This window comes from Coregonus lavaretus, assembly GCF_964263955.1.
Source record: "Coregonus lavaretus genome assembly, chromosome: 11".
Taxonomy (NCBI): Eukaryota; Metazoa; Chordata; class Actinopteri; order Salmoniformes; family Salmonidae; genus Coregonus; species Coregonus lavaretus.
Genome location: NC_139998.1, coordinates 46,180,483 through 46,206,762, shown reverse-complemented (window position 1 = coordinate 46,206,762; position 26,280 = coordinate 46,180,483). Strand labels below are relative to the sequence as shown.

General features: G+C 43.4%; 1 protein-coding gene across 2 annotated transcripts in view; it reads left to right on the top strand.

The window, feature by feature from the left end:
• The window catches only part of LOC311137761 (3',5'-cyclic-AMP phosphodiesterase 4C-like), a 155,052-nt gene that overhangs the window by 112,183 nt on the left and 16,589 nt on the right, over positions 1-26,280 (top strand). For both annotated transcript variants that reach the window (XM_084172345.1, XM_084172344.1), the window contains 4 exons: positions 19,508-19,699; positions 20,663-20,699; positions 23,940-24,069; positions 24,907-25,019. In XM_084172345.1, coding sequence (XP_084028471.1) covers positions 19,508-19,699; positions 20,663-20,699; positions 23,940-24,069; positions 24,907-25,019 — 472 coding nt within the window. The remainder of the gene's footprint in view (positions 1-19,507; positions 19,700-20,662; positions 20,700-23,939; positions 24,070-24,906; positions 25,020-26,280) is intronic.

Sequence of the window (26,280 nt, the reverse complement as noted above, 5' to 3'; positions counted from 1 at the left end):
GATGTTTTTCCTGGAGAGAAGTGGCTTCCTCGCTTCCCTTCTTGACACCAGGCCATCCTCCAAAAGTGTTTGCCTCACTGTGCGTGCAGATGCACTCACACCTGCCTGCTGCCATTCCTGAGCAAGCTCTGCACTGGTGGTGCCCCGATCCCGCAGCTGAATCAACTTTAGGAGACGGTCCTGGCGCTTGCTGGACTTTCTTGGGCGCCCTGAAGCGTTCTTCACAACAATTGAACCTCCCTACTTGAAGTTCTTGATGATCCAATAAATGGTTGATTTAGGTGCAATCTTACTAGCAGCAATATCCTTGTCTGTGAAGCCCTTTTTGTGCAAAGCAATGATGACGGCACGTGTTTCCTTGCAGGTAATCATGGTTAACAGAGGAAGAACAATGATTTCAAGCACCACCCTCCTTTTAAAGCTTCCAGTCTGTTATTCTAACTCAATCAGCATGACAGAGTGATCTCCAGCCTTGTCCTCGTCAACACTCTCACCTGTGTTAGAGAGAATCACTGACATGATGTCAACTGGTCCTTTTGTGGCAGGGCTGAAATGCAGTGGAAATGTTTTTTGGGGATTAAGTTAATTTTCATGGCAAAGAGGGACTTTGCAATTAATTGCAATTCATCTGATCACTCTTCATAACATTCTGGAGTATATGCAAATTGCCATCATAAAAACTGAGGCAGCAGACTTTGTGAAAATTAATATTTGTGTCATTCTCTCAACTTTTGACGACGACTGCACATGATTTCATATGTGTTATTTCATAATTTTGATGTCTTCACTATTATTCTACAATGTAGAAAATAGTAAAAATAAAGAAAAACCCTTGAATGAGAAGGTGTGTCCAAACTTTTGACTGGTACTCTGTGTGTGTGTGTGTGTATGTATGTGTGTGTGTGTGTGTGTGTGTGTGTGTGTATATATATATATACACACACACACAGTGAGGGGAAAAAAGTATTTGATCCCCTGCTGATTTTGTACGTTTGCCCACTGACAAAGAAATGATCAGTCTATAATTTTAATGGTAGGTTTATTTGAACAGTGAGAGACAGAATAACAACAAAAAAATCCAGAAAAACACATGTCAAAAATGTTATAAATTGATTTGCATTTTTTAATGAGGGAAATAAGTATTTGACCCTCTGCAAAACTTGACTTACAGTGGGGAAAAAAAGTATTTAGTCAGCCACCAATTGTGCAAGTTCTCCCACTTAAAAAGATGAGAGAGGCCTGTAATTTTCATCATAGGTACACGTCAACTATGACAGACAAATTGAGAAAAGAAAATCAAATTGTAGGATTTTTAATGAATTTATTTGCAAATTATGGTGGAAAATAAGTATTTGGTCACCTACAAACAAGCAAGATTTCTGGCTCTCACAGACCTGTAACTTCTTCTTTAAGAGGCTCCTCTGTCCTCCACTCGTTACCTGTATTAATGGCACCTGTTTGAACTTGTTATCAGTATAAAAGACACCTGTCCACAACCTCAAACAGTCACACTCCAAACTCCACTATGGCCAAGACCAAAGAGCTGTCATAGGACACCAGAAACAAAATTGTAGACCTGCACCAGGCTGGGAAGACTGAATCTGCAATAGGTAAGCAGCTTGGTTTGAAGAAATCAACTGTGGGAGCAATTATTAGGAAATAGAAGACATACAAGACCACTGATAATCTCCCTCGATCTGGGGCTCCACGCAAGATCTCACCCCGTGGGGTCAAAATGATCACAAGAACGGTGAGCAAAAATCCCAGAACCACAGGGGGGACCTAGTGAATGACCTGCAGAGAGCTGGGACCAAAGTAACAAAGCCTACCATCAGTAACATACTACGCCGCCAGGGACTCAAATCCTGCAGTGCCAGACGTGTCCCCCTGCTTAAGCCAGTACACATCCAGGCCCGTCTGAAGTTTGCTAGAGTGCATTTGGATGATCCAGAAGAGGATTGGGAGAATGTCATATGGTCAGATGAAACCAAAATATAACTTTTTGGCATTGAATATGAAACGTGGCTGGGTCTTTCAGCATGACAATGATCCCAAACACACCGCCCGGGCAACAAAGGAGTGGCTTCGTAAGAAGCATTTCAAGGTCCTGGAGTGGCCTAGCCAGTCTCCAGATCTCAACCCCATAGAACATCTTTGGAGGGAGTTGAAAGTCTGTGTTGCCCAGCGACAGCCCCAAACATCACTGCTCTAGAGGAGATCTGCATGGAGGAATGGGCCAAAATACCAGCAACAGTGTGTGAAAACCTTGTAAAGACTTACAGAAAACGTTTGACCTGTGTCATTGCCAACAAAGGGTATATAACAAAGTATTGAGAAACTTTTGTTATTGACCAAATACTTATTTTCCACCATAATTTGCAAATAAATTCATTAAAAATCCTACAATGTGATTTTCTGGATTTTTTTCCCCTCATTTTGTCTGTCATAGTTGACGTGTACCTATGATGAAAATTACAGGCCTCTCTCATCTTTTTAAGTGGGAGAACTTGCACAATTGGTGGCTGACTAAATACTTTTTTCCCCCACTGTAAACTGGGATAATACTAAAGAGTTAATCAGGGTGATTTTTCCACAAATTGACAGGTATTTACCTTTCCATGGTAGCAAGATTTTATCTATTTTTGCTAACTTTCTATTAAAATGTATTGGAGTGAGATCATTTATTTCCTTTGGGATATGTATTCCGAGTATATCCACATCACCATCAGACCATTTTATTGGTAAACTACATACATTTTTTCGTTTTCCAATACGTAATATAGTACATTTGTCATAGTTTGGTTGTAATCCAGAGAGGTTAAAAAATGTATGTAGATCCTCTATGAGGCTGTGGAGGGATTCTAGTTGTGGATTTAAAAGAAAACATGAATCATCGGCGTACAATGACACCTTTGTTTTTAAGCCCTTGATTTCTAATCCCTTGATATTATTGTTGGATCTGATTTTAATAGCTAACATCTCGATGGCAATAATAAATAGATATGCCAATAGTGGACAACCTTGTTTCACTCCTCTTGACAGTTTAAAACTTTCTGAGAAATAGCCATTATTTACTATTTTACATCTAGGGTTACTATACATGATTTTGACCCATTTTATAAGAGATTCTCCAAAATTGAAATGCTCCAGGCATTTATATATAAACCCCAGTCGTACTTTATCAAATGCCTTTTCGAAGTCTGCTATGAATAGCAGGCCTGGTTTCCCAGATTTTACATAGTGTTCTATTGTTTCCAGTACTTGCCTTATATTATCTCCAATGTATCTTCCATGTAAAAAAAACCTGTCTGATTAGAATGAATAATGTCCGACAATACCTTTTTAATTCTATGCGCTATACATTTTGCTAGAATTTTTCCATCACAACACTGAAGTGTAAGGGGCCTCCAATTTTTTAAATGGACTGGATCTTTATATTTTACACTTGTATCCTGTTTCAGTAATAATGAAATCAGACCACCTTATTGAGTGTCTGATAATCTACCATTTACATAGGAGTGGTTTGGTATACCTCAACTTTCAAGCATGATGTTTGTTCATTTAAGGAGAAAGGAAAAGGGGGATACCTAGTCAGTTGTACAACTGAATGCATTCATCTGAAATGTGTCTTACGCATTTAACCCAGCCCCTCTGAATCAGAGAGGTGCAGAGGGCTGCCTTAATCAACATCCACGTCTTTGGCGCCTGGGGAACAGTGGGTTAACTGCCTTGCTCAGGGACAGAACGACATATTTTTACCTTGTCCGCTCGGGGATTCGATCCAGCAACCTTTCTGTTACTGTCCCAATACCCGCCAGGCTACCTAGTCGATGGTTGTGGCTGCATCATGTTATGGGTATGCTTGTCATCGGCAAGGATAAAAAATAAATGGAATAGAGCTAAGCACAGACAAAATCTTAGAGGAAAACCTGGTTCAGTCTGCTTTCCAACAGACACTGGGAGACAAATTCACTTTTCAGCAGGAGAATAACCTAAAACACAAGGCCAAATATACATTGGAGTTGCTTACAAAGATGACCATTGAATGTTGCTGAGTGGTTTTGACTTAAATGACCATTGAATGTTGCTGAGTGGTTTTGACTTAAATCTACTTAAATTTATGGCAAGACTTGAAAATGGCTGTCTAGTAATGATCAACAACCAACTTGACAGAGCTTGAAAAATTTGTTTAATGTGCAAATATTTCTGTACACTAAAGGAAACACTCACAGCTGTAATCGCTGCCAATGGTGATTCTAACGTATTGACTCAGGGGTGTGAATGCTTATGTAAAGGAGATCTTTCTGTATTTCATTTTCAATAAATTAGCAAATATTTCTAAAAACGCGTTTTCACTTTGTCTTTATGGGGTATTGTTTGTAGATGGCTGAGAAAAAAATCCATTTTGAATTATGGCTGTAACGCAACAATGTGGAATAAGGGGAATGAGTACTTTCTGAAGGCACTGTGTGTGTGGACAGTATGGACAGTATATGAATAGATAAGGTTTGTACAGCAGTATTATAGTGACCAGTGTTCAATGACTCTATGTACTGTACATAGGGCAGCAGTCTTTAAGGTGCAGGGTAGCGGGTGGTAGCCGGCTAGTAACCGTGACTAAGGTTCAGGGCAGGGTACTGTGTGGAGGCCGGCTAGTGGTGACTATTTAACAGTCTGATGGCTTGGTAGAAGCTGTTAATCAGTCTCTCGGTCCCAGCTTCGATGCACATGTACTGTCTCCTCCTTCTCGATGGTAGCGGGGTGAACAGGCCATGGCTCGGGTGGCTGAGGTCCTTTTGATGATTTTCTTGGCCTTCCTGTGACACCGGGTGCTGTAAATGTCCTGGAAGGCAGGCAGTGTGCCCCCGATGATGCGTTGGGCTGACCGCACTACCCTCTGGAGAGCCCTGCAGTTGCGGACGGTGCAGTTGCCGTACCAGGCGGTGATACAGCCCGACTGGATACTCTCCATGGTGCATCTGTAGAAGTTTGTGAGGGTCTTGGAGGCCAAGACGGATATCCTCAACCTCCTGTTGCGCCTTCTTCACCATGCTGTCTGTGTGAAGGGACCATGTCAGGTTGTCAGTGATGTGTACCCCGAGGAACTTGACGCTTTTAACCCTCCACTGTGGCCCTGTCTGTGGATGGGGTCTGCTCTTACTGCTGTCTCATGTAGTCCACCATCAGCTCCTTCCATTTGTTGACGTTGAGGGAGAGGTTATTTTTTTACTGGCACCCCTCCGCCAGGGCTCTCACCTCCTCTCTGTAGGATGTCTCGTCATTATTGGTAATCAGGCCTACCGTTGTTGTGTCGTCAGCAAACTTGATGATTGAGTTGGAGACGTGGGTGGGGCCCCTGTGTTGACGATCAGCGTGGCGGAGGTGCTGTTGCCTACCTTCTTCACTTGGGGTTGGCCCATCAGGAAGTCCAGGACCCAGTTGAACAGGGAGGGGTTCAGACCCAGGCCCCTGAGCTTAGGATGAGCTTGGAGTGAAGGCTGAGCTGTAGTTGATGAACAGCATTCTTAAATAGGTATTTCTCTTGTCCAGGTGGGATAGGGCAGTGTGCAGTGCAATGGTGATTGTGTCATCCGTGGATCTGTTGGGGCAGTATGCGAATTGTAGTGGGTCTAGGGTGTCAGGTAAGGTGGATGTTATATGATCCTTAACTAGCTTCTCCTACAGGTGTCAGGTCAAGCACAATGGGGTGGGGGGTGCAACACTAACATCCCCCTTCCCAAACCAGGTGCCCCCTTTCCAACCGGTACAGAGCTTACGCAACACCAGGAGGAACACACACACACACACACACACACACACACACACACACACACACACACACACAAATAAAAAAAGGTCCAATCCAGAGCCACGGGAATATCGCAGAGACAAAAACACACACACATACATACACACTTTCATTGTCATAGGTCGGCGAGGCCCCCGGAGCTGGTTCTCACGCCATGCGGAAAAAAAACAGGAGGGGGGAGATATGACTTTTGACTCCAGGCGCTGTGTCATCCTCTGGAAGCCCACTCTGTTGGCGATAACGTCCGTCTCTGGCACGGAACAAAAGTAAAGGCTCCTTCAGATCTCTGGGGTTCCCATGAACACTGCAGCGCTGCCCAGATGGTGTCAATCACAGGAGACCGGCCTCGCTCTGGTCTGGGCAGGAACGAACTGGGGTCACCCAACCCATATTTTCAGTTGCTGAGGTTGGATCCATACTGACTGACAAGTTTCATCTAGTCATCTGTACATGGGTCCTGAACAATGTTCCCTCAAATTGTTTTAATCTCTGAGCATATTTCTGGTCTGGTGAGTGCAAACTTGAACGTTGTGAAAATTGCTGTGGCTATTTGATCATAATGTAGGCCTACCAGAGTGGCCTACCATCAAAAACAAATAGCTGTTCTATCATTCAGCCTACAGTAGCAGCCAATGTGTGATGAGACTTTTGGAAAAAACATGCAGGGCTTGACATTATTTACATGTATTTACATTTACATCATTTAGCAGACACTCTTATCCAGAACGACTTACAAAATTACATATGTACACAAGTTGCTACATGTAGCTCTCACTGTGATCTAAAAACAAGTCGCTACATGTAGCTCTCACTGTGATCTAAAAACAAGTTGCTACATGTAGCTCTCACTGTGATCTAAAAACAAGTTGCTACATGTAGCTCTCACTGTGATCTAAAAACTAGTTGCTACATGTAGCTCTCACTGTGATCTAAAAACTAGTTGCTACATGTAGCTCTCACTGTGATCTAAAAACTAGTTGCTACATGTAGCTCTCACTGTGATCTAAAAACAAGTTGCTACTTGTAGCTCTCACTGTGATCTAAAAACAAGTCGCTACATGTAGCTCTCACTGTGATCTAAAAACAAGTCGCTACATGTAGCTCTCACTGTGATCTAAAAACAAGCGCATCTACTCAAGACCGCTCACGCTATAAAAAATATTCCAGTTCAAAGTATATGGCACAGATCCATATATGGCAATGGCTATTTGCATATAGGCCTACTGCAGCTCTGATTGGTTATGGCGCACCGGTATGTGTAGAGTACGGGCCTAAGTCGTGTCTGTCAATGCAAAAGAATCCTACTCTGATGCGTTCTGCCTACAACGAAATCTCTTGCATACTTAATTTTGCATACTAAGTCTTGCATAGTTCTTTTTGTTTTGGTGTGTTGCATTGAAAGTGGCTAATATTGCATTGATTTGATCACAGTTCTCACTGTAAATGGAAACGTTGGTAGTGTTAACTAAGGGGGAACACTTTAGAAAGTTGAGTGAAGTTCAATCTCGTGCTTCTCTGTATGGGCTGATATTTATTCTGCTGCACGGCAGTCCCGGGGGAGCTGGGCGCCCGCGCATGCCCTCAGCTTAGAGGGAACATTGGTCCTGACTGCTTTTTATTAGCTTTAGAATTTAATGTGTATTCTTCCTTTGTCTGAATGACACCCTACCTGAAGGCTTCTTTGAAATTACTCTGAAGACGAAAGGAAACGTGGAGGATTGTCTTTTGTGTTTGTGGAGACCAGATGACGGATCAATTACACAGATCCTGTTCAGTATAGAATAGTCCTTTAGGGATTAGTCTGCACTAAGTGTGTGTGTGTGTGATTGCATGCCTGCAAGTGTGTGTGTGTGTGTCGGTGAACAATGACAATACCAAGGTCACCACCACCAGTTATGATGGATCTGTCTACCTCATGACCTGCCTGTGTCATTTGTGGTACAGACACAGAACATCTTAGAACACCCAACATACTGTAATAAGAGATGATTGATTAACAAGGTTTATTCAGCAGAATGGCACTATTGGTTTCATGTTTGTGTGTCAAGTAATTACATAATACGTATTCTCCATGTTGAATTGTAAGAGGGAAACGACTGTTACATCTGAAATAGAGGTACAAACTTGTATTACCTGTTGTCTGGCTGGCATTTCAGATGTATTTTGAACAGTGGTCACATTGCTCTGTGCTCTCTCTATAGCGACAGTGGTGTGCTGGGGAACATGCACTGACTGGCACAGTGATCTGTTATTTCTGTCCCCAATAGATTGCCCTACCGGACACTCAGAAGCCCATTCCATTTCTAGTAGAGGTAACTAACCATATGAATACCACCGTTTATGAACACTTGTCCTCCCACTCAGTCTGATAAACCCAGGTATTTCCTGGTGTCATTTCTTGAACTTAGCCCTGGTTTATTTTCAGCCCGTTTTCTTGGGAAAATATGCAACTTCATCCGCCACACTGTATTGTTTATGGAAGTGTGAGCGTTGTTGTCTAATTCCAGAGACTAGAAGCCATCTGCAGCTGGGAAGGAGTTTAGCCACAGTCCATTAGTGCACTCTGACCTCACCAAGCTTCAGGCTCTGGTAATTTACTCAAACATTAACATGTCATTCTAATGACATGGGTTTCAGTTTTAATGGGCGACTTTCGTTTCACGTGTGAGCTGTTTTCGGGGCTATTTCCGTTTTTTTCCATGATGAGTGAGAGGCCTGTTTTATCAGTTAAAAACCGGTATTTCCCACAGACATACCCAGGTGATGAGGCTGCAGTGGCATGACATTCGAGTAGTCTGGTTCCCATACTACATATTGTTTCTGTGCAGTCTTTTACAATGTGTATACAGTGGGGGAAAAAAGTATTTAGTCAGCCACCAATTGTGCAAGTTCTCCCACTTAAAAAGATGATAGAGGCCTGTAATTTTCATCATAGGTACACGTCAACTATGACAGACAAAATGAGGATAAAAAATCCAGAAAATCACATTGTAGGATTTTTTATGAATTTATTTGCAAATTATGGTGGAAAATAAGTATTTGGTCAATAACAAAAGTTTCTCAATACTTTGTTATATACCCTTTGTTGGCAATGACACAGGTCAAACGTTTTCTGTAAGTCTTCACAAGGTTTTCACACACTGTTGCTGGTATTTTGGCCCATTCCTCCATGCAGATCTCCTCTAGAGCAGTGATGTTTTGGGGCTGTCGCTGGGCAACACAGACTTTCAACTCCCTCCAAAGATGTTCTATGGGGTTGAGATCTGGAGACTGGCTAGGCCACTCCAGGACCTTGAAATGCTTCTTACGAAGCCACTCCTTCGTTGCCCGGGCTGTGTGTTTGGGATCATTGTCATGCTGAAAGACCCAGCCACGTTTCATCTTCAATGCCCTTGCTGATGGTCCCCCTGTGTGGTTCTGGGATTTTTGCTCACCGTTCTTGTGATCATTTTGACCCCACGGGGTGAGATCTTGCGTGGAGCCCCAGATCGAGGGAGATTATCAGTGGTCTTGTATGTCTTCCATTTCCTAATAATTGCTCCCACAGTTGATTTCTTCAAACCAAGCTGCTTACCTATTGCAGATTCAGTCTTCCCAGCCTGGTGCAGGTCTACAATTTTGTTTCTGGTGTCCTTTGACAGCTCTTTGGTCTTGGCCATAGTGGAGTTTGGAGTGTGACTGTTTGAGGTTGTGGACAGGTGTCTTTTATACTGATAACAAGTTCAAACAGGTGCCATTAATACAGGTAACGAGTGGAGGACAGAGGAGCCTCTTAAAGAAGAAGTTACAGGTCTGTGAGCGCCAGAAATCTTGCTTGTTTGTAGGTGACCAAATACTTATTTTCCACCATAATTTGCAAATAAATTCATTAAAAATCCTACAATGTGATTTTCTGGAAAAAAAAGTCTCTATTTGTCTGTCATAGTTGACGTGTACCTATGATGAAAATTACAGGCCTCTCTCATCTTTTTAAGTGGGAGAACTTGTACAATTGGTGGCTGACTAAATACTTTTTTCCCCCACTGTATATACAGTGAAGGAAGAAAGTATTTGATCCCCTGCTGTTTTTTTTACTTTTGCCCACTGACAAAGACATGATCAGTCTATAATTTTAATGGTAGGTTTATTTGAACAGTGAGAGACAGAATAACAACAACAAAATCCAGAAAAACGCATGTCAAAAATAAAATAAATTGATTTGCATTTTAATGAGGGAAATAAGTATTTGACCACTCTGCAAAACTTGACTTAGTACTTGGTGGCAAAACCCTTGTTGGCAATCACAAAGGTCAGACGTTTCTTGTAGTTGGCCACCAGGTTTGCACACATCTCAGGAGGGATTTTGTTCCACTCCTCTTTTCAGATCTTCTCCAAGTCATTAAGGTTTCGAAGCTGACTTTTGGCAACTCGAACCTTCAGGTTTCGAGGCTGACTTTTGGCAACTCGAACCTTCTATGGGATTAAGGTCTGGAGACTAGCTAGGCCACTCCAGGACCTTAATGTGCTTCTTCTTGAGCCACTCCTTTGTTGCCTTGGCCGTGTGTTTTGGGTCATTGTCATGCTGGAATACCCATCCACGACCCATTTTGAATGGCCTGGCTGAGGGAAGGAGGTTCTCACCCAAGATTTGACGGTACATGGCCCTGTCCATCGTCCCTTTGATGCGGTGAAGTTGTCCTGTCCCCTTAGCAGAAAAACACCCCCAAAGCAACCTTGGTGTCCACATCACCAACGAACTATCATGGTCCAAACACACCAAGACAGTCGTGAAGAGGGCACGACAAAGCCTATTCCCCCTCAGGAGACTAAAAAGATTTGGCATGGGTCCTCAGATCCTCAAAAAATTCTACAGCTGCACCATCGAGAGCATCCTGACTGGTTGCATCACCGCCTGGTATGGCAACTGCTTGGCCTCTGACCGCAAGGCACTACAGAGGGTAGTGCGTACGGCCCAGTACATCACTGGGGCAAAGCTCCCTGCCATCCAGGACCTCTATACCAGGCGGTGTCAGAGGAAGGCCCTCAAAATTGTCAAAGACTCCAGTCACCCTAGTCATAGACTGTTCTCTCTGCTACCGCACGGCAAGCGGTACCGGAGTGCCAAGTCTAGGTCCAAAAGACTTCTCAACAGCTTCTACCCCCAAGCCATAAGACTCCTGAACAGCTAATCATGGCTACCCGGACTATTTGCACTGCCCCCCCACCCCATCCTTTTTACGCTGCTGCTACTCTGTTAAGTATTTATGCATAGTCACTTTAACTCTACCCACATGTACATATTACCTCAACTACCTCAACTAGCCGGTGCCCCCACACATTGACTATGCAACGGTACCCCCCTGTATATATAGCCTCCCTACTGTCACTTTATTCTATTGTATATATAGCCTCCCTACTGTCACTTTATTTTTTACTTCTGCTCTTTTTTTCTCAACACTTTTTTGTTGTTGTTTTATTCTTACTTTTTTGTTTAAAATAAATGCACTGTTGGTTAAGGGCTGTAAGTAAGCATTTCACTGTAATGTCTGCACCTGTTGTATTCGGCGCATGTGACCAATAAAATTTGATTTGATTTGATTAATGTTTCCACCTCCATGTTTGACAGTGGGGATGGTGTTCTTGGGGTCATAGGTAGCATTCCTCCTCCTCCAAACACAGCGAGTTGAGTTGATGCCAAAGAGCTCCATTTTGGTCTCATCTGACCACAACACTTTCACCCAGTTCTCCTCTGAATCATTCAGATGTTCATTGGCAAACTTCAGACGGGCCTGTATATGTGCTTTCTTGAGCAGGGGGACCTTGCAGGCGCTGCAGGATTTCAGTCCTTCACGGCGTAGTGTGTTACCAATTGTTTTCTTGGTGACTATGGTCCCAGCTGCCATGAGATCATTGACAAGATCCTCCCGTGTAGTTCTGGGTTGATTCCTCACCGTTCTCATGATCATTGCAACTCCACGAGGTGAAATCTTGCATGGAGCCCCAGGCCGAGGGAGATTGACAGTTTTTTTGTGTTTCTTCCATTTGCGAATAATCGCACCAACTGTTGTCACCTTCTCACCAAGCTGCTTGGCGATAGTCTTGTCGCCCATTCCAGCCTTGTGTAGGTCTAAAATCTTGTCCCTGACATCCTTGGAGAGCTCTTTGGTCTTGGCCATGGTGGAGAGTTTGGAATCTGATTGATTGATTGATTGCTTCTGTGGACAGGTCTCTGTAGCTCAATTGGTAGAGCATGGTGCTTGTAACGCCAGGGTAGTGTGTTCGATCCTCGGGACCACCCATACGTAAAAATGTATGCACACATGACTGTAAGTCACTTTGGATAAAAGCGTCTGCGAAATGGCATCTTATTATTATAATTATATTATTATACAGGTAACAAACTGAGATTAGGAGCACTCCTGGGAGCCAGAAATCTTTCTGATTGAGAGGGGGGTCAAATACTTATTTTCGTCATTAAAATGCAAATCAATTTATAACATTTTTGACATGCGTTTTTCTGGACTCACTGTTCAAATAAACCTACCATTAAAATTATAGACTGATCATTTCTTTGTCAGTGGGCAAACGTACAAAATCAGCAGGGGATCAAATACTTTTTTCCCTCACTGTATATATACAGTGGGGAGAACAAGTATTTGATACACTGCCAATTTTGCAGGTTTTCCTACTTACAAAGCATGTAGAGGTCTGTAATTTTTATCATAGGTACACTTCAACTGTGAGAGACGGAATCTAAAACAAAAATCCAGAAAATCACATTGTATGATTTTTAAGTAATTAATTTGCATTTTATTGCATTACATAAGTATTTGATCACCTACCAACCAGTAAGAATTCCGGCTCTCACAGACCTGTTAGTTTTTCTTTAAGAAGCCCTCCTGTTCTCAACTCATTACCTGTATTAACTGCACCTGTTTGAACTCGTTACCTGTATAAAAGACACCTGTCCACACACTCAATCAAACAGACTCCAACCTCTCCACAATGGCCAAGACCAGAGAGCTGTGTAAGGACATCAGGGATAAAATTGTAGACCTGCACAAGGTTGGGATGGGCTACAGGACAATAGGCAAGCAGCTTGGTGAGAAGGCAACAACTGTTGGCGCAATTATTAGAAAATGGAAGAATTTCAAGATGACGGTCAATCACCCTCGGTCTGGGGCTCCATGCAAGATCTCACCTCGTGGGGCATCAATGATCATGAGGAAGGTGAGGGATCAGCCCAGAACTACACAGCAGGACCTGGTCAATGACCTGAAGAGAGCTGGGTTCACAGTCTCAAAAAAACCATTAGTAACACACTACGCCATCATGGATTAAAATCCTGCAGCGCACACAAGGTCCCCCTGCTCAAGCCAACGCATGTCCAGGCCTGTCTGAAGTTTGCCAATGACCATCTGGATGATCCAGAGGAGGAATGGGAGAAGGTCATGTGGTCTGATGAGACAAAAATAGAGCTTTTTGGTCTAAACTCCACTCGCCGTGTTTGGAGGAAGAAGAAGGATGAGTACAACCCCAAGAACACCATCCCAACCGTGAAGCTTGGAGGTGGAAACATCATTCTTTGGGAATGCTTTTCTGCAAAGGGGACAGGACGACTGCACCGTATTGAGGGGAGGATGGATAGGGCCATGTATCGCGAGATCTTGGCCAACAACCTCCTTCCCTCAGTAAGAGCATTGAAGATGGGGTCGTGGCTGGGTCTTCCAGCATGACAACGACCCGAAACACACAGCCAGGGCAACTAAGGAGTGGCTCCGTAAGAAGCATCTCAAGGTCCTGGAGTGGCCTAGCCAGTCTCCAGACCTGAACCCAATAGAAAATCTTTGGAGGGAGCTGAAAGTCCGTATTGCCCAGCGACAGCCCCGAAACCTGAAGGATCTGGAGAAGGTCTGTATGGAGGAGTGGGCCAAAATCCCTGCTGCAGTGTGTGCAAACCTGGTCAAGACCTACAGGAAACGTATGATCTCTGTAATTGCAAAGAAAGGTTTCTGTACCAAATATTAAGTTCTGCTTTTCTGATGTATCAAATACTTATGTCATGCAATAAAATGCAAATTAATTACTTAAATATCATACAATGTGATTTTCTGGGTTTTTGTTATAGATTCCGTCTCTCACAGTTGAAGTGTACCTATGATAAAAATTACAGACCTCTACATGCTTTGTAAGTAGGAAAACCTGCAAAATCGGCAGTGTATCAAATACTTGTTCTCCCCACTGTATATATATGGAACAGTGAGCATTTTATCACAATTGAGCTTTTTTACTTTTCCATATTACATTTTTCCCTCCAAAAGAGTAAAACTAAATGCTGTTCTATGTCGTCAAACAGCAGGCTGCCCTGCATGAATATTTACAGTATTAATGTTAAGAAATCTCAGAAGTGGGGGTGGGGGTTCTCTCCACCTTGAGGTCTATTCATAGACCGATGTAGCACATGGGGATTTGTGAAGCTTACTCCTCAGCCTTAAGTGTGGCCAAATACGCTGCCGAATTCTTAACTTTTCGGTGGCGCCGACTGGTATGACGCTTCAGGAGGGCGGTCTCATGTTCAAGCAAGGCAGAGGTCCTGGGTTCGCACCTCGGTGTGAGCCGAATCAGGAGGGAGTGGTACTTGCTAAGCAAGCAGCGCAATGTCCTTTACACCGGCAGCACCCACCCCTTTGCTGGATAGAGCTATTTATAGCCGCTGACGCCATCCCACCGTCAGAGCCGGCTCAGAGGGGACGCATCATTGAAAATGAGATGAAGGAAGGGGTGAGAAAAAGGGAGATGTGGGGCAGTAAGGAGAGGTGGGGTAATAAGGCAAGTCTTGTGAGATGTGTAACTTAGTCCCAAAAAAACTTTCGATTTCACCTAATTTTAACATTCTATCATAAAGATCACATGTTCAACTTCATGTTCTCCCATCTCAAGAGGTTGAATAAAAAAAGTACTATACTAAGTGCAAAATAATGTAACAGGGTTGACCGTAACAGTGTTGTCGATTTTAATCTTAAATCAGCCATAGATCCCCTTGTGACAGGGGGAATGGAAGCTTGTTGTGTGCAACAGGGATGGGAAATTGAATGCAAGCTTCACAAAATAAATGAAATTGTTAAAACATGTCTAGCCTGTCTATCTATGGTTAACAGGGTTGACGTTGTGGTGGCAGAATTTGGGGTGAGCTGTTGTGACTTCTCAAGGAATATGTTCTGTGTTAGACTGTGATGTTATGCCTTTCATAGAATCCTGTTATGTCTGCACCCTAACACAAGGCCATTGTGTTCCGGAACTGTTGCTTGTATAAAATAACTTGTGTAAACAATATGATTGTATTATCAGCTCCCACTATATAAGAGACATGTAACCATTTACTCTTAGAGTTCTTCCCTGTGAAATCAGAGGAAGATCTCCCCAGCAGCTGCTTGATTAAAGATGTTTCTATTATACAATTAAATCTCTGCCTTAATCTTTGGATTTGAATTTTCCACAACAGCGTGTTATGCTCGACCTGCTCAGTTTTCCACCACAAAACACCAGAAAATGGCCAAAAAGAGTAGAACCAGCTCACCTGCTTTTACACTATGATTTGACTGTTAGATGTTCAATGTTTCTTTTGAAACAAATATTTTTAAAGGAATACTTTCACCGTATTAAAACAAGAGTTCACTTCACGTAACAGGGTTGACCTTTAAAATGAATCACTAATCACATTAAATAAATAATCTTTAGAAATGACTTTTTCAAAGCATCAAAATAGCTAGGGCTTTACAATGATGGTATAAAACTTGAAGACATTTTGAGGTTAAGGTGTTAAAGTCTTCCTAGAAGTCAGAGGGTGCAAGGAGGGACATGTCAAAATGCAAAATGTTGGCACTTTAGCAAGTCTTTAATCATATACAGTGGGGAGAACAAGTATTTGATACACTGCCGATTGTGCAGGTTTTCCTACTTACAAAGCATGTAGAGGTCTGTAATTTTTATCATAGGTACACTTCAACTGTGAGAGACGGAATCTAAAACAAAAATCCAGAAAATCACATTGTATGATTTGTAAGTAATTCATTTGCATTTTATTGCATGTATTTGATACATCAGAAAAGCAGAACTTAATATTTGGTACAGAAACCTTTGTTTGCAATTACAGAGATCATACGTTTCCTGTAGGTCTTGACCAGGTTTGCACACACTGCAGCAGGGATTTTGGCCCACTCCTCCATACAGACCTTCTCCAGATCCTTCAGGTTTCTTGGGCTGTCGCTGGGCAATACGGACTTTCAGCTCCCTCCAAAGATTTTCTATTGGGTTCAGGTCTGGAGACTGGCTAGGCCACTCCAGGACCTTGAGATGCTTCTTACGGAGCCACTCCTTAGTTGCCCTGGCTGTGTGTTTCGGGTCGTTGTCATGCTGGAAGACCCAGCCACGACCCATCTTCAATGCTCTTACTGAGGGAAGGAGGTTGTTGGCCAAGATCTCGCGATACATGGCCCCATCCATCCTCCCCTCAATACGGTGCAGTCGTCCTGTCCCCTTTGCAGAAAAGCATCCCCAAAGAATGATGTTTCCACCTACATGCTTCACGGTTGGGATGGTGTTCTTGGGGTTGTACTCATCCTTCTTCTTCCTCCAAACACGGCGAGTGGAGTTTAGACCAAAAAGTTCTATTTTTGTCTCATCAGACCACATGACCTTCTCCCATTCCTCCTCTGGATCATCCAGATGGTCATTGCCAAACTTCAGACGGGCTTGGACATGCGCTGGCTTGAGCAGGGGGACCTTGCGTGCGCTGCAGGATTTTAATCCATGACGGCGTAGTGTGTTGCTAATGGTTTTCTTTGAGACTGTGGTCCCAGCTCTCTTCAGGTCATTGACCAGGTCCTGCCGTGTAGTTCTGGGCTGATCCCTCACCTTCCTCATGATCATTGATGCCCCACGAGGTGAGATCTTGCATGGAGCCCCAGACCGAGGGTGATTGACCGTCATCTTGAACTTCTTCCATTTTCTAATAATTGCGCCAACAGTTGTTGTCTTCTCACCAAGCTGCTTGCCTATTGTCCTGTAGCCCATCCCAGCCTTGTGCAAGTCTACAATTTTATCCCTGATGTCCTTACACAGCTCTCTGGTCTTGGCCATTGTGGAGAGGTTGGAGTCTGTTTGATTGAGTGTGTGGACAGGTGTCTTTTATACAGGTAACGAGTTCAAACAGGTGCAGTTAATACAGGTAATGAGTGGAGAACAGGAGGGCTTCTTAAAGAAAAACTAACAGGTCTGTGAGAGCTGGAATTCTTACTGGTTGGTAGGTGATCAAATACTTCTGTCATGCAATAAAATGCAAATTAATTACTTAAAAATCATACAATGTGATTTTCTGGATTTTTGTTTTAGATTCCGTCACTCACAGTTGAAGTGTACCTATGATAAAAATTACAGACCTCTACATGCTTTGTAAGTATGAAAACCTCCAAAATCGGCAGTGTATCAAATACTTGTTCTCCCCACTGTAAGTGATTTATAGAATTCTCCATATTAAAGGGCACTTAATTAAATATAACAGGGTTTTCAAATTCAATATTGGTGCACAATTTCTACTTCAAATATCAAAGGGAAATGGTAAAGGGAAATGGTACTCATTTCGTGGAACAACCCCTCTTTCTTTCTCTCCCTTTCCGGTCCTCACATGAATCGGGGGGCTTCATTGAGAATTGATTACGTAACATTCATGCTTCATTTATCAGTTACTGCTGTTGCTGGACTGCCAAATCCAGCTAAAAATAGACACTGCACAGCTGATTCCAGTACATACAGTAGGCTATGCAGGAGTCACAAGCCAAAATGGCAGAGAAGAAAATCTTGGTTAAACTATTAATTCAGTCATTGTTTCTGATCACTGATGTCAATCACTTCCCTAGTATGATGCTGGTTTGTTTTTAAATGTTCATTTATGCAAAAATACTGAGCATCATTGTCCTGTATATAGGAGGCATACAACACAACACCCGATACACACAGTCCCATATCTGACTTTTGTGAGAGGAGTGGGAGTGAAATGCACGTCCAGAGGTGGTTGTTGCAGGTGCCTTGGAGACATGCAACAATAGTTAAACTGAAAAGAAACTCTCACAAACTACACAGTGCTTTGCAAATAATAATTTATTTGTCGATAGCATGAAAATATGTGCAATTTTGTATATATTCTTTATTACATTTTAATTGTTTGACAGTTTACTGCATTGTTAGGAGCTATTAACGTAAGCACCTTCTATAACACCTGCTAAACTGTGTACACGACCAATTAACTTTGATTTAAGTTGAGTTGAACTTGAAGTCAAGTGAAAGGGTATGTACTGTATGGGGTGAGGGCTTCAGCCTAATGTAATTATATGAGACTCCAGCCAGGGGGGCATGCACTATGTATAGCCCTCTCACATGTCCCCCCAGCAATGATAGAGGGCTATTCTTAGAACCACTCTCTCCAACTCCACCTCAGCCCGACCTTGCAGCTGCCGCTCATTTACTGTGGCATCGCCCAGGAACAACTCTCTTCTGGAGTCTGATTGGACACACAGATCAGACATACAGTCACATTACTAGTGAGCCTAAAGGAGGAGGATAATGTAGTATTAGAACTTCTGCGGTATGTGTAAAGTCACTGCTGTATCAACTAACTATACTTTGCTGGTGCAGAGTCCGATACGTAAAATGTATGCATGCATGACTATAAATCGCTTTGGATAAAATCGTCTACTAAATGGTATTTATTATTATTAACACTCCCTGCTCTTGACACATACTGTAGTGTATCCGACTTCCCGCCAGAGACTGGGGTTCAATCCCCGCGTCCAGCCTTCCCCGCGTCCAGCAGCCTTCCCCGCATCCAGCCTTCCCGCTGTTTCTCCCACTTGCCTTTCTCCCCCTCTGATCTCCTAACTGAATGTCTTAATACATTCTGAAAATATGAAAAGGAAAGTGGAATTCCACTCACCCATCAAACAGACCTCAATGTATTTTGTAGCTGTTCACGCTCTGAGTTTTCTGTGTTACCCACAGAAACTACACACCACACCAAGACACTCCCGGGAATCCTTGCAGCTTTCTTGGCATCCTCCTGGGCCTGACGTGCCTCTGGAAACAGGTTCCCCAAGTCAGCCTTATTATGAGATTGGATGGCTATGGATTGATCACCCTGACATTTTTAGGTCAGGGTCTGGCTGCAGGGGTGGATAGGTGCCATAAGCATGCCTGACAGAGGGAGAGGAGAGGAAGAACACGTTGCTGACGTATGTTGTGAAGTCCGTGCTGACGCTAGTGTGATTGAGTTAAAGTAATGGGTGTGGCAGCTCCTCCTCCTATCACTAGGTCCGTTCTTTTTTTATACTCAATATACTGTGTATTAGCAATGAGGCAGGCAGTGATTGGTCAATGGGTTTTTTTATGACGAAAACTCTAATGATTTCTGATTCACAAATGTTGTCATACTTCCATGACTCTGACATCATTCTGTACAGAATAAAGGGACAATGTCCTCCTGTCTTCCTGCTCCGCTGCTCCAGACACCTAATTAACATGAATCCTTCATTCTCTCCCCATAATGTTGACGTTGATGTCCCTTATCATTTTCTGTGATGACAATGCCAGTATGTCACTGCTGAACAAACTGAAAGACACCCATAACATGAATCCAACCCCTCCGCCTCTCCCTTCTCTCCCCCTTAGCTTTGATGTGGAGAATGGGCTGTCGGTGGGGCGCAGTTCCCTGGACCCCCAGGTCAGCCCCAGCTCTGGCCTGGTCCTGCAGGCCAACTACCCCCACAGCCAGCGCCGCGAGTCCTTCCTCTATCGCTCTGACTCAGATTTCGACCTCTCGCCCAAAGCCATGTCCCGCAACTCCTCCATGGCCAGTGAGCTGTAAGTAGCATTGGAACAATGTGATGTGTGATCCTCCTCCTAACCAGATCCTTTCTCTTTCTCTCTCTCACTCTCACTCTCTCTTTCTGTTTCACTATGTTTCTGTCCTTCTGTCTCTCTCTTTGTTGCTCTCCCCCCCACCCCTGATATTTCACTTACCAGTACATGTCTCTCCATATTTATAATGACATAGCTAACCCTTCAACTATGATTCCCACAGATGTCCCTAAAGACTCAATTGAATTAAGTCTAACAGTCTTGTATTGTTGTTTTACCCATGTCAAGTCTAGTTTAGTCACTGGACTCTCACTCTGTCTTTAAAGGGAAGAGGGCTTGAAGCACTGGGAAGTCGGTTGGCTGCCGCGGTGAGAGACGCGCGTGACTAATGTTTTCTATTTTACTTCTCCTTTAAGGACTGTTCCACTGCGTTTGCAGCTTTCAGACACTTCCTGCCCTCACCAACTCCTTAACCCCCTCCACACCCCCCCCCCCGCCCATACATACACACCCCTCAGCCCCTTTCCTCCCAAACCATCCCAAAAAGAAAAGCCCCACAGGCCTTGTATCAGAGTTGAGCCTGCTACTGTATGTGTGATGCATGAATAGCCTGAGGCCTATTATCTTAACCACAGATGGGCTCGACCCCAAGACAACACATTATGTGCATGATGATTCCCCCACAGCACAGTTCGAAAGGGTGTTGTCTTGTTTTCCCAGGGTTCTCCCACAGTCAGTTGTGTGCATGTCACTTGTTTCCTCTCCACGTGTCCAATGTGTTAACTGATGCAGGGCATATGGGTGTTCAGGTTGCATTTAGGATGCCCATTGAGTAACATAGAGCCCCAGTATATGTATTGTATATTAATATTGCCCTTTTAAGATGCTGATATTCTGATCTTCACCTGTTTGTTGAAGGTTTTGTATCCAACCAAGTGTTTTGTCTGTTTTCTTCTGTCATTTCAGACATGGAGAAGACATGATTGTAACACCATTTGCACAGGTCAGTGCTTTCTCTCCTCTCTCTCGCTCGCTCTCTCTCTCTCTCGCTCTCTCTCTCTAGCTCTCTGTCTCTGTCTGCTGGTAGGAAATCCTGGCGTTGAGCGTTGGAGATCAATATGATGGTCATAATACAACGTAACACTACATCACAGTCAGTGATGCCAATTTAGCAATTTTGTTGCTAGATTTAGCAACTTTTCAGACTAACCTGGCAACTTTTTTTCCAAACAGCACCTAGCAACAAATTTAGCTACAAATGTATTTGGAACTTTTTGCAACTTTTGAAAAGTGACTCAAACCCTAAAATGCATGCATTTTCCCTCTAAATGACACAAAAACGATTTTCTCTGTCACACACTCAGTCACAACACACGTTTCTGGCTACAAAAGTGCAATGTGAGTGATGTCAGCAGCAGGCGCTCAGCTCGTGCACAGGCAAAAGCAGGCCAGCAGCAATTTCAGCAAATCATTATTGGCTGACTGCAGCAGCAGTAGTATGCGTTCGACGAGACAAACCCAATGAATATAGTTGGTCACGAATGTTTGATCTTGAACAGAACTTACAGCATCAATCAACATGTCTCAATCAAAATTGTACAGCCAGAAGTACAGAAAAGAGTGGTAGTCTGTACCTGAATTTAAAGGGTGGCTGAAGCCAGTAATTGAGGATGATTGTCGGACATACTGTGCGTACTGCAAATCAGATATGCTTGCAGAAATGTATGACATCAAAAAACATTGTGCTACAGCATATAAATAAATCAAAAGCGTACAACCCCGCAACCCAGTCTACATTACCACAGTTGGTTAAGAAAGTGGATAACTGCAAAAGCGTAGAAGCTACTATGGAAATGGCCATTGCGGAGCATTGTTCGCGGCTAGCATGCAACCATTTAGGTATGGCTTGCAAAGCTGCCTTTTCAGATTCTGTGGCAGCAACAAACTTCCAAATGCACCAAGTGCACTGAAATGATTCTGGGAGTACAGGCTCCTTATTTTCTCAAAAGGGTAACATCAGATGTGGGGGTTGAGAAGTTCAGTCTCCTTTTGGATGAGTCCACTGATGTCAGTGTTTCAATACCTGGATGTGGTGATTCGGTATGTCAATGCTAAAAAAAGAACTGTTGTGTCCACATTTCCCGGGCTGGTTGAATTGGAGGGGGGCGATGCCAGATCAATAGCAAAGGCGGTAGTTGAGTTTCTTGAGAAGTGTAACCTTAAAAAATAGAATCTTCAGGGTATTGGCACTGATTATGCGTCCGTGATGACTGGGGTGCACAACAGGGTGCACAAGATTTTAAAGGAAGAATGTGCATTGCCCAATTTGGTACTCATACGCTGTGTGTGCCATTCTTTACAATTGGCTGTCAGTGCAGCATCCAAAAAAACCATCCCTAGGAGGGTTGAGTACAAAGCAGTGTATAACACCATTAATTGTGGCCAGAAACCCCTGCAGATCACCAAAGTGTGTGCCACACGTTGGCTATCTATTGAGCCTGCGGTAACTCGTATATTGAGCCAGTGGGAAGAACTGAAACTCCACTTTGAGTTGACCAAGGCCAGTGAGCATTGCTACATGGCGGATGTGCTCCACGCCATGTACATGGACAAGACCAACTATGTATACCTGACATTCTTGAAATCAATCCTGTCCGACGTACAAGTTGCAGTGAAGTCATTTGAGGGAGAGCAAACAGATCCTGTCAAGCTTTTGGACAATCTGGTACACCTCTTAACATCAACTTGCAGCAGGGTAGTCAACCCTATGGCAAAAATGGATGTCCTGAAGGATGCCATTGATGGACATCTCAGTCCATCACCATACCTTGGGTACCTTTTCGAGAGCACGGTGTACCAACTCAGTCTTGCGCCAGAGGATGAAAAGGTCATTTGGAGACAGTACATCAACTAAATTGTTGCTTTAAGCAAGGAGCTGCAAGCAAGGCTCCCAGACAACCTAGAAGCCTTGTGAAACATGGCCTTGTTCAGTGTTAAGGAAACACTAAAGCACAATAAAGGCACCACTGAAATGATTGAAGTAGCTGAGCTACTGGGGTACCAGCCCCAAACCATTGATACAATTGTTTCCCAATGGAGAAACATCCATCTGTTTAGGTGGGACTCAACTGAAAATACAGTCGAGTTTTGGAGTGAAGTGATTAACTACACAGACTCTTCTGGGTCAAATCCATTTGAAGAACTGTGCAAAGCTGCACTCGCTGCCCTCTCCTTGCCACACTCAAATGCGGAGGTTGAACGGCTGTGTGGTCAAGTTAAAGTCAAGAAATAGAATGTCACTGCACACTCTCAACGCCATACTCCTGGTGCGGTATGGACTGAAGCTGGCTGGTGATACCTGTTACCAGCATAAACTACCAAGTGAAGTTCTGCAGCAGTTTGGCACCACAGCAGCATACAGCTTTAAGGCCACTCCATCCTCTTCTGCTGGTTCCACCTCTGTGACAATGCAGTTGGACAGTGAAGATGAGGAGGATTTTCTTTCCAATCTATGACTCATCATATTTACATTACGTATGCAAGGAGTGGACTTTCTGGAACTGGCAGAGACACACAGCTGATGGTGGCAGTGTGCACTGCAGTGTGAGCGAGAACAGTGGCAATATCTGGAGGAAACCATTGAGCAGCTAGCCAGCCAAGCAGCACAACAACCTGGAGAGAGCTGGAGAGAGATGCCTAGTACACACATCATTATTTGAGTAAAGTTGCTTGTTCAATAAGATAGCATATATACCTTGTTATTAGCTTGTACCTATAATTGTTGATCAGATAGGTAGCATGTTAACTAACTACCAATACACTGCTTAAAACTATAATTGTTCAGAATGTGTAGGTTTACTAGTTTAAAATAAATAAAATGTAATTGTCCAATAATGTGTAATTGTTCAATAATTCTATGTGTTGTGTTTAAAAATAAAAATATCTGATCAGATAAAATGTATTGTGTTTATATTACTTTTACAAATACAAATATGTGATAATAAACAAACAACTCTAAACTAACAAATGTCAAATCATATTTTTCGCCGAGATGGCCAGTCAATTTAAGTAACATTATTGTGTATTCTACGTAATTACGCAGTTTTACGTTATTACGTAATGACGTCATCACGCAGTGACATCACAACGTAATTTAGCAACAAATTGACCTGCCTCTAGCAACTTCCCCTGAAAATTAGTTGGCAACACTGATCACAGTGTCCCCTCCAACCTTTCTCTTTAGGTGCTCGCCAGTCTCCGAACAGTCAGAAGCAATTTTGCCTACATAACTCATCTGCAGGATCGGCCCAACAGGCGACCATCAGGCAGCAAACCTCCATCCATACCTACCCATACCAAGTCAAGCATAACAGGTCAGTATTCTACTCATCTGATCTTACATTATTTCTTGTTCCCTAGTGTCTGCTTCACTCTGTAAAAATAACAAGTTCTCAAGAACTGAAAATACAGACCTACATAAGCTTTGTTTGAAGCTACTGCCACAATTGCTATTATTGTAATCTGTCAGCTTTACATTGATAAGGGCAGTGCAGTGAGAATGCGAAGATATAAAAAGGCATACAGAAAAATATGATCTGTTTCTTTCTCCTTCCCTTTTGTTTAGGGGGGTTACTGTTGACACTGGTCCCAGTTTATATGGCAACCCAAAATGGCATACCTCAATACAAGTATTCAGGAGGACATTTGTAGTATTTGAAGCAGCCATGGTTTGAGAATTAGTTTTCACTGATAATAAGCCAGAGAAAATAGTCAATAAAAGTCTACACAATGAATTGTATAGTCTCTGGTTTGAAATGGAGCCATTCTTGATTTAAAAACAGAGCTTGCCTGGCTGCATTAGACCTTAGTGACTCGGGGTGAATGACAACACACAGCCTTCTGTCCGGTGATACAGTCTGGAGCCTGATAACTGACCACAGGAGCACAGTCCTTGACAGTGGGAATATGGTAAAATAAAGAGAAAGTGATCACCCCTGACTGGGCCTTGTTTGATCTGGGTCTCAGTCTAGTACATCTAGGGCCTGGATGGGATGGTCTCTGGTGGTCGCTCTCAGGGCTTTTACTTGAAGAAAATAAAAACCTGCACTCACTGAAATTCTTTAAGTTTGAAAGTATTTTTTTTAGCAGCAGAGATCAGAACAAACGCTCTCTCAGGGCTTTAACAGTAGACTGACCTTTGACCCCCTCAGAGGAGCCCTACCAGAAGCTGGCCATGGAGACGCTGGAGGAGCTGGACTGGTGTCTGGACCAGCTGGAGACCCTGCAGACCCGTCACTCAGTCAGCGAAATGGCTTCCAACAAGGTGAGCTGCGTTTTAACTGAGCCTCATCTACAGTAAAAACCTGGGAATGATTGCTTGAAGCATAGCGAAGGTGTAGGCCTGGTTAATGAAACATCCAAAATCTCATCTCCATCTATATACTGAAATGAGAACTATTTGGGGCATTTGTGTGCAAAAGGACATAGATCTGAAAAGCGTGGATATCACGCCATGTTAAGCTATTACTGTTGCTCCGCCTCTCCCACCCCCCGTCCAATGTATGACGCTACGATTGGCTGTGGCTGAGACTGCAGCCACGCATCACTTGAAGACCATGTGCACGGTACACATACTACCTTTGTTTGTTTGGGCTCGGCAGAGAGTCAAAGGGCTTTAGATCTACTGTCTCCAGAGACCTGCTGCGGGCTGCAGCCGGGGGAGCCCACAGCACCTCTCATCAGCATCACATGTCTAATGTTTCGGATTTACAAAGTGAAGCTATACTTAACCTGCATATTAGATTGGGGAATTTAGTTCCTTGTGTAGCCTACGCCGTTGTCCTCAATGCATCAAGACAGTGGTTGATTGATGTGATATGGTGCTTTTGTTCACTATGCCATCTCATAGTCATAGTGGCATTACACAGCAGGTGCCATAGCTTTTGGAAAGGGCACAGTATAACAGCTGTATTTCCATAGTCAAGGGAATGTTATTTCCCACAGGTCACATCCTCGTATTTGGACCCTCCAACAAGTAGCTCAGTTCTTGTTGCATTGTAGTATTTACATTTTTACAGATGCAGGAAATTGAACTGCTGCTGCGTTCCCCCTGTGCATAATATTTGTGCATACAGAGAGCATTTATTTATTTACATGTGAGCCCTGGCCACGAAACCAGTATAGTTAGTTCCACAGGAGACATAACACAACATAAAACAGAACTATGAATGGAAGTTAAAACAGTGTAAAGTGCATAACACAGCTTAAAGGAGCAGGTTTAAAAACCTGAGCAATCTGAGGTCAGCAGCCCTCCAATTTGGGATTTAAAATCATCAATCAGAATAAAATGATCCGAGATCATCGGCCAGCAAAGCTAAAAGCACTCTTACCACCAAACTCAGTTCTTGTGTATTGGACTGATACACAATCCCTCCTCCCATTCAGACACCAACGCACACCAGCACATGAATGGAACCCATCCCTCCCATTGAACCATGCGTATCAGTTCACATCCCTTCTTTCCACGCCGCTCCTCCTGTATCTCTCTCTCTCTCTCTCTCTCTCTCTCTCTCTCTCTCTCTCTC